Below are 9,244 nucleotides of genomic sequence, written 5' to 3'. Positions count from 1 at the left end.
TACAAGGTGTCTCCACTGAAAAACTTTCATATGGAGCTTTCTGCCTGTAATGCAGAGATAGAAGATCTATACTGGATTCCAGTTGTAACTAACCATGCAAAAGAGCTTCTTGGGACACTGAGTAAAAAACAAACAACCCAAACAAAAAAACTAATTTATGTCCTCACTATTTTTTATTGTTTTCCATGTTTCATTCACAAAACCAGACTAGGTAGTTTAACAATTTTGAGAATAGTTAAGAAAACTGGAAAAACAGTGCTCCAGTAAGGAAAACCCAGTAATCAATTATTGCCAAAACCAGCAATAGTGAATTGTGAAATTCAGTATACATGTTGATATTTCCTTTCTTACTTACTTCCATCTTTTCCTTTTTTGTCTGTTTCTTTTCCCTTTTTCACATTCTCTTCACAGGAAAGAATGAGTATGATCTTCTGGTAATTGGGGGAGGTTCTGGAGGCCTTGCTTGTGCAAAAGAAGGTTTGTGTATCTAAGTGACTGGAAAAAAGTTTGGTTTAAGCTTCAGTGGTGTTTATGGAAACTAAGTGTACTATTAGTGAAAAAGTTTTTAAAGAAACATAGTGTGCTTCAGTCCCTGTACATTAATCTTTAACTCAGCCAGCTCCATACAGCTAATCTACAGATTAGTTAACACCCTCAGGCAGGGTGATCTTGTTTGACTTCCCATTAACCTTTTTAAAAAGTACTTTTGTCATGGGAAAAATCTAATAGGCTTCTATTTTGCTGTTACTGTGAAGTACTCTGAGTGCCTCCATAGGTACAGTACTTTTTTCATGTCTCACATTAATGTGTCTTATTTGTGTGATAAAACCACAGTCCTTTCAGACTGCTTCTAAAAACTGGTTGCTGGCTATAGAGAACCTTGCCCCTTTCAACTCAGTGTAACATGCTCAAAAACCCACAAGGTTCTTAAACATCTCATTTGGGGTCATACTGCATTTTTGGGGTCAGTGGAAGCTAGAGGCTCTAGTATGGGTTATTAAGTGCCTTCTGGAGAATCTGACTCCAGAGACAGTCTGGCATCTTGAGTGGGACAGTAAAAACCACCAGCCACCATCTCCTGTGGTCTTTGTCTGTACTTGTGCTACTAAAAATGTTTACTTTTGTGGATTTTTTCCTCCTGTAAATACCTCCTCTTGCTCTTTTTTTAAAGCTGCTCAGTTTGGAAAGAAAGTGGCTGTTTTGGATTATGTGGAACCATCTCCACAAGGTATGGAAGAGAAATGCTAGAATAATATCTGGACACGTGTAGGTGATAGTAAACTGTGGTTTCAGAGCTTTCAAACTAATTGCATGAGCAACCTAGTTCTCTGAGGAGCCTACCTGCATGAAGTTACACTAACCTGAAGCACTGACTTTTTTTTCTTCTCTTTTTCTCCCAAGGAACCAAATGGGGACTTGGTGGAACTTGTGTGAATGTTGGCTGCATTCCTAAAAAGCTTATGCATCAAGCAGCCCTTTTAGGGAGTGCCCTTAAAGATGCCCAACACTATGGCTGGAATATAGCCCAACCTGTTCATCATACCTGGTAAAGTTTATTGCCCTAATCCGCTCCTGTGTGCTGCAAATGTGTGACAGCTTTTCCCAGTTGGTGTTTGTTTAAGCACAGTTAGGGAAGTGAATTTTGCATGAAGCTTCTTAGACTGCTTGATTTATGCTTGATAATTTATGGCAAAAAGTACTGTAGAATGTTCCTGATTTCTGTCTTTGAGTAGCATAATCTGAATTTATAATGTGACGACTTCATGCTCGGTTTCTTTTATTGTGATAGGTCTGTGATGGCACAAGCTGTTCAGAATTATGTGAAATCCTTGAACTGGGGACACAGAGTGCAACTACAAGACAAGTAAATAAGACTTTGAAATTCATCTTCCTGTAGTCAAGGAATTCTTCTGCTCCATGTAGAATTGCTGAGTTGCCTTTGGAGTCTCGCATTAAAGATAGTATTTTGAGTTGTAAATCCTTTCTGCTCAGAACTGTAAGTGGCCTTGCCATTGTCAGTGATTTTAAATGGTTTGGTTTGGTTTTTTTTCCCCCCTGGGAAATAATGATTGAAAGGAAGCATACATGAAAGCCTTTTAACAGCATAGTAATCAGGGGTTACCCTCTTTAATCTGGAGAAGTTTTAACATGAAGTAGTCAGTATAATTTCAATCTTCTTCACCAAAAGCTGGATGTCCTACAACCTCATAGATAACACTGTACTAGACCAGCTGATGTTTTTTTAGTTAGTCTACTGTATAGAGGAGTTAAGTGTGACACAAGAATTAAGTGACTTAGGTTATGTGACAGTGCTGGAAACATTTCTGTGACTTTTTTTTTTTCTTCCTTTTCTGTGCCCTCTTGCTGTCCTTTGTAGCACTTCAGATATGGAAAAAAGCAGGTGATTGTATTTCAGTCCTGTTTTTTAAGTGTCCATTTATGTTGCTGTTTCCTTCTAAACAGGAAGGTGAAGTATTTCAACATGAAAGGGAGTTTTTCTGATCCGCATACAGTCCATGGTTTAACAAAAGCAGGTAAAGAGGTGAGCTGCTGTGCTGACTTCTGCAATATCACCGACTTCAGACATTTCAGGTCTTCATTTGTTGGTTTTCAGGTCAGCTGGGAGCTAGACTGCACTTTTCACAGTATCACAGTATAACTTAGGTTGGAAAGGACCTCGAGGATCATTGAGTCCAACCTATCAACACAGACCCCCTGACTAGACCATGGCACCAAGTGCCATGTCCAATCTCCTCTTGAACGCCTCCAGGGACGATGTAGATTGCTTTAGGTATTCTGTATTGTTTGGTGAGGGAGAATTGCATTTTACACCTAGAGAAGATGTTTTTGTACTTGACCATTGCCTACTGAATCCCTAACCTCTATGTGCCATGAGGATGATCAGAGGGCTGGAGCACCTCTCCTGTGAGGACAGACTGAAAGAGTTGGGGCTGTTCAGTCTGGAGGAAAGAAGGTTCCGAGGTGACCTTCCAGTATCTGAAGGGGGCCTACAAGAATGCTGGGGAGGGACTTTTTAGGGTCCTATCAGGGAGTGATAGGACTAGGGGGAATGGAATGAAGCCGGAGGTGGGGAGATTCAGGCTGGATGTGAGGAAGAAGTTCTTCACTGTGAGAGCAGTGAAGCCCTGGAAATGGGTTGTCCAGGAGGGTGGTTGAGGCCCCATCCCTGGAGGTGTTTAAGCCCAGGCTGGATGAGGCTCTGGCCAGCCTGATCTAGTGTGGGGTGTCCCTGCCCATGGCAGGGGGGTTGGAACTAGATGATCCTTGTGGTCCCTTCCAACCCTGACTGATTCTATGATTCTATGTGCAGTATGTGGTCGTACTGCTTTGATAGATGCTTACAGAGATGTAAGCATCAGTCTGAGATGTGTTCCTCCTTCAGAAGAACTGTAAGAATGATTATCTTTCCAACACAAAACTGTGTGGGAGACAGTTACCCTGAATGCACAGCTTCAAACACGTAACAGAATGGTGAGCATTTCTGCCTATTGAACAAGAGACTGAGCATGTGTTTTTAACGCCTTTTTTGAGGGTAATTAATTATGTTACTGTTAATACCAGCTTGATAGAGCCAAAGTTGATTGGAATACCTGACTAGTGTTTTCTAAAAACCTGCTACTTTTGAGGTAGCTTAACTTCAGGCCTTGGAGACAAAATTGACTTGGTGTGATGTGTGTTTTGTCCTAAGCAAAAATTGATTTTCTAAATCTGCCATTTGTACACAACTGCTTCTTCCAAGGAGTCATCAGAATCTTGTCCACAATAGGAACAATTATAAGCTTAATATTAAACCAAAAACTGATAGAGAATGTGTAGGAGAAACTCTTGCATGCATTAGTTAATATCTCTGTCCTGTTTTTTAATGCATTGCTCATTATTCTGTCATATGAGTAGCAGATGGTAGTGGCAGCATTCCTGCTTATCACTCATTTGCACATCAAAGTCCAAAGTCAGATAAAGAATTTCAAATCCTTGATTTCAATTTTTTTGTTTGTAGACTGTTGTAACTGCAGAAAATATTGTTATTGCTACTGGGGGAAGACCAAAGTATCCTGCACACGTAAGTTATGCTTGCCATCTATCAACTCCAACGGCTTTACTGGTTTGATTGTAGATTATAAGGAGTTTCTGGAGGATAAAGAATGTAAATATAACAGACAAGAGATTCTTGTACTTGTGTCATGTGAAAAAAATATTGTTTATATAAAGCACAGGGTTTTTTTAAAAGAAAACAAACCTAGCCACAGGAAACAATTTGTATCAATTGACTGTGTTGATGTTGCGTAGAGCTGTGGGGTAATTCAGGTTGGAAGGGATCTCTCGTGGTCATCCAGTTCACCCTCCTGCTCAAGGGAGTTGGGGTCAGCTATGGAGTACTGAGTCAGCTGTGAGGTCAGATCATGTTGCTCTGAGAATTTTGCAGCCCAGATTTTTAAAACCTCCAAAAGTGAAGTCTGGATAACACACCTGGGCAACCCCAAATATATCTCTCTTGGCCTGCTGGTTAATACAGCCTAAAGAGCTGTTAGCTACTTTTGCTGCCAGGTCTTTCATCATAGATTGAAGGTCTTACTTGTGTGATCATAGATTGCTGGTGCACTGGAGTATGGAATCACAAGTGATGATTTGTTCTGGTTAAAAGAATCTCCTGGGAAAACGTAAGTTACCTTTTCATGGCTTTAACAGATTTTGGTATTCCTTCTTTATAGCAAGATAAAAAGTGCTCAGAACTGCTTCTTACAGAGCAGTTTTTCTATTCTTCTCTTTTCCATCTGAGATTTTATTTTGCTATGCATCACCATCACACTACCAACCTTCATTAGTAATTAATGGTTTTTCTTCCCTCCTCCATCAATGAAATTCCCTTCTAAAATCAAATTAAATATACATTTTCACCATCTCGGGTAGCATTTGCTGGAGCAATTATAGACAGAAGTCACAAGAGGGCAGCAGAAACTTAAAGGAGAGCTATACTGCCCCTACTCTTTGCTGTGGGTGGTGTGGAATTTCTCAGCAGTTAGGAAAGAAACCCCAACATAATTATATATTTTCTTAAGTGGTTGCAGTTGTGTTTACAAAAGAAAATACAATGAGACAATTGGGTTACCTTTGTTTTTTCTTATGCTTTGAGAGCTATTGTTTAACTGAAGTACTAAAAAATTGGTTTTCATAGAAATACTGAAATGCCATAGTCTTTGTTTGTTTTACAGCAGATTTGCACAGTGAGATTCTGAGTCAACACTGTACTGCAGAGCAATTTCCTGATGCAGATAATTGTGATAGGAAATGTACATTTTTTTTTTTTAGCATGAAGGTCAGATATAACTTTTTTTTTCCCTAAGCAGTTTCAGAAAGGCAGTAGATATCTATATATATATATAGATATATATAAAAGCAAGATACTGGAAACTATAATGCTGGTGTTTTGAAAGAAAACAGAGATGCCATTCATTGCTGTGACTTTCTAATATAAAAATGCATTATGTTAAACATGAAGTAGATAAACAGAGCTTCTTGGTACCGTTTAAAAAGGAAAAGTAAATTTGCAAAGTTGTTTGTAGCATATCAGTCACCTCTTAAATTTTGAGAGCATGATTTATGTAAAGAAATTGTGGTGTGTTTTTTCTTTTTAAAAACAAACCAACCCCACCAACTCCACCCCACCACCCTAAACATAAGATTTATCCCTCTAAGATGTTTCTGTGAAAATGTGGCTTTTGTCCAGTTGCTGCTAATGCAAGTTGTAACAGTGTAATGTGGGAGTCTAGTGTTTATATGTTGCATTCCAGAGATTTAGTCAAAATAAGCCTGCAGGGCCTACAGTAGCATTTCTGTGCTTTATCAGGCTGTGTCCTAGCAAATGAAGGAAGGAGTTGTTAAAGGTTGGTTTCTCTTGGATTTGTTGCTGTTATAAATATTCCCAAGGTTCAGTTTAACACCTTTTGTTTTCAGTCTGAGCTGCGTTGCGCTTATTCTCTCTTTTCTCCCTCTCCAAATGTACACATCTCAGCTACAAATGACATGCTTGGGGGTTGTAGAACTGTCAGCCCTGCAGTTATTCATAATTATATATTTAAAAAAAGGTAAAGCATTAACCAACTTAAAAGTCCTTTAGATATACAAACACTGTGAAGAAACTCTCACTGCTGAGATGAAGGGTTTTGGCAGAGTGAATTAGAAAAGATGCCTTGCAATATGTTCAGAATGAGTGAGAGATTGAGCAGGTGTGAACGAGGTTAGGTTCAGCTTTCTTAATGTTTCTATTAGACATTGACAAGGCCCAGGAACCCTCTGCTTTGTAGAAGAAACTGTGAATAATGTGGTGCTGATGCTACGAACGAATGCCAGCTGGCATCACATTTTTTCATCTGATGAAACAGAACCTATGCCCAAATTGCAGCTATTCTCATTTTATTCCCTGTGAATCTTCAGTAGATATTTCTATATGGGGAGCTTGTGGGCTTTTCCAGCACATCTCAGGAGCTAAAAGAGGAGGTGATTGTCCATTCACAGATGAATCAGATGCCCTAATGCTGGAAAAATTTATTTCCCACTATGTTAAATTGTTTGGCAAGCATATACCCCAGGCTAGTAGATTTTAATCTCTTTAGCTCAACCTGTTTTCTGTACACCTTCAGAACTTGTATGTTTTTACTATAGGATAGATAGTTGTTATCTAGGATCTTTGTGAGAAGACATGTTGTACTGACTCTCCAATCCCTGGGGCTTATGGAGCTGCAGCCCCCATGCCTGCACTTTCCAGAAGTTTAAAAGCATCTCTGTTAGAACTAGGAGATGATGCAGACTGGTTTAGGGCAAGTTGTAAGCCACAGGCCAATATTTCATGTACAATTTTTCTTTGCTTTCTTAGCAGAGAAAAGACTGTATGAAGACTTACTTCTCCCTTGCAGTATTGCTTTCTTTCCTAATTCAAAAACTTTACAAAAAAACTTTGTAGCAAGTTGAAATAGTGTGGAATGCATCTCCAAGGGGTGAGATCTTAACAAATCTGCAGAACACCTGAGCAGCAAAGGGATGTGCAGTCTGCCCACCAGCTGAGTGTCAGTGACTGGCCACTTGGACCCACTTTAACCTCTGGGACAGTGACAGAACATTCTGCCTTTTGTGTACCCAGCAGGTGTAGGGAACTGAGCGTGTGGTGAAGACACAGGGGACTGCTGCAGGTATAGGGCATCTGGGGACAGGCATGGAAACTGCTGTGCTGGAGAGCAGATAGACCTCCTAAATTAAGTGCTGATGGACAATTTTAGTGATACTCTTGGTTGAAAGGGAGTGAGACATGGGGAGAGATGGCAGCTGTAGTTTTATTTAGGATCTGAAATGGATATATTTGCTAAATAATAAGTCCATTAAATGGATTTTTTATAACTGTGTACACAAACTTTTGAGGACAGGAGGGGCAAATATTTAGCATTTTGAAAAATACAATGCTTAAAAAGCAGAATGAAATTTAGCACTGAATAACATCTTATATTGGGCACTGCAATCTGCTTGATGGGAAGATGATGAATTTCAAATGTGCTTAACTCTGATTGTGTTTTCTTAAGAAAAACTAAAAATACATTTTACTAATTCAGATATCTCCAGAAATGTTGGGATATAGTTCAGTTCTTAAAAGACTGGTGAATGTTTGTGTGTCAAACATGTCACCTACTGTCTCAGAGGCAGTGGTGCCAAGATGCCCTGTAAAGATGAGACATCAGTAGCAATAAGTGCTGTGACCAAAACCTGTCAGTGTCTACTCCATGTGTTTCCAGCGAAACTGGAATTATGTGATACTTGTGCATTTCTCTGAGGTTTTCATGGCTTTCTTCACTTGGTCTGTCAGAGTATGTGTTTAAATGTCACTTTACAGTATAAACCAAATTGCTTATGTTTTATAAGACTGTTCTTTTATTTTGTTAATAAAATAAATCCATGTTACAGTGTTGCCTTTGTTGGAGTTGACAAGCCATGCTCTTTCTTCCCACCAAACAACATCAGATCCACTCCTCAAATCTAGAATTTTGTAGCTACACATACTTCAGGAAAGAATTGTTTATTTCTGCAGGAAAAAAGCATATGCTCATTCCACTGCTTTTATTCTTTTTTTGTTTCCACCTAACAGGTTGGTTGTTGGAGCTAGCTGTATCCTTTGCAAAAACTGTGATGATTTATGATTATAAATTATAAGGAAAGTTGAGTTTTCAGAATTCCATACCCTGTAGTTGAGTGGGTACCAGAATGGTAACGGTTTTCTTGATAGTAGCATCAAGGGAGTTAAGGTCAGTTGAGGATAAATTCTCAAGATCTTAAAAACTGTGAGGACAATATTCTAAGGCTTTATAGTTTTATTCAGCGCAACAAAAGCAAATGAAAGATGTTGTCTGTGTGAGGAAAAACCTGACAGCTCTAGGTAAAAAGCCCACTTGTTATGGTACCCTTTGAGATTGCATTGATATGAAATTGTTGGTGGTATATCCTCAACTCATTTTACACCAGATGTTTCACTTGAGTGTGCTGGTTTTCTAACGGGTATTGGCTTGGACACTACAGTCATGATGAGAAGTATCCCACTTCGTGGGTTTGATCAGGTGAGTGTGGACTCTACAGAATAAAAAGAAAAATAAAAGCAATTAGAAAAAACAATGAGAAAAGGCAGCAATGACAAAGGGTTTATATAGGATTTGTGTAAAGGTATAACTGATTAAAGAAGCCTGGTAGTCCTTTTGATCTCCAGATCTGCATGGAGAGTATGTTAAAGGTGATTGCGAATCCTCTGTCCCTGTGAGATTTGATGCTAATATCACTTTGAAGGAATAGTTTCTACAATTCCCTTAAAGCAGTGGAAGAGTTCCTGGGGTTTCACTTTTTCTTTGAAGTTTTCAAAGTTTGATATTTTTTTTTTTTCCTCAGGAAAATAACTTTGAAAAATGTTAAGACTCAAGATTGAAGACTCTGTCGTCTTAATCACCTGAAAATAGTGTTTTCAGAATGGGAATGGGTGCATGTCAATTTAATATTGCTGGTATCATGAATTAGGATTATTGGGGGTTTTAAATGTTTAATTGCAATAGTGCAAAACATTTACATGCCAAAGCTGATGAAAGAAGGCTAGAACTATGAGCTGGTTTTTAAGTTCTTTTTACATACGTTGTGTAAGAAAAATATTTTCATGTGTAGCAGCATTTTTGAGGAGGGAGTATTGCTGTGAGAAGCAACA

The 9,244-nt window shown here is 38.8% G+C and overlaps 1 protein-coding gene across 2 annotated transcripts in view; it reads left to right on the top strand.

Moving 5' to 3' along the window:
- TXNRD2 (thioredoxin reductase 2) overlaps nt 1-9,244 on the top strand; it is a 33,620-nt gene that overhangs the window by 829 nt on the left and 23,547 nt on the right. Inside the window, exons 2-10 of one of the 2 annotated variants that reach the window (XM_068157311.1) lie at nt 412-477; nt 1,172-1,228; nt 1,402-1,546; nt 1,790-1,864; nt 2,464-2,542; nt 4,019-4,081; nt 4,609-4,679; nt 8,150-8,169; nt 8,524-8,615. In XM_068157311.1, the coding sequence (XP_068013412.1) occupies nt 412-477; nt 1,172-1,228; nt 1,402-1,546; nt 1,790-1,864; nt 2,464-2,542; nt 4,019-4,081; nt 4,609-4,679; nt 8,150-8,169; nt 8,524-8,615 (668 nt within the window). Of the gene's footprint in view, nt 1-197; nt 478-1,171; nt 1,229-1,401; nt 1,547-1,789; nt 1,865-2,463; nt 2,543-4,018; nt 4,082-4,608; nt 4,680-8,149; nt 8,170-8,523; nt 8,616-9,244 lie in introns of those variants that run through there. The other variant, XM_068157310.1, reaches the window with a different exon arrangement.

The sequence above is a fragment of the Melanerpes formicivorus genome, unplaced genomic scaffold (assembly GCF_026170545.1).
Source record: "Melanerpes formicivorus ecotype bairdi unplaced genomic scaffold, bMelFor1.0.p_v2 SCAF_36, whole genome shotgun sequence".
In the NCBI taxonomy this organism is placed as follows: domain Eukaryota; kingdom Metazoa; phylum Chordata; class Aves; order Piciformes; family Picidae; genus Melanerpes; species Melanerpes formicivorus.
Note: the sequence above shows the minus strand (reverse complement) of the source record. Positions and strands in the feature narration are given on the sequence as shown.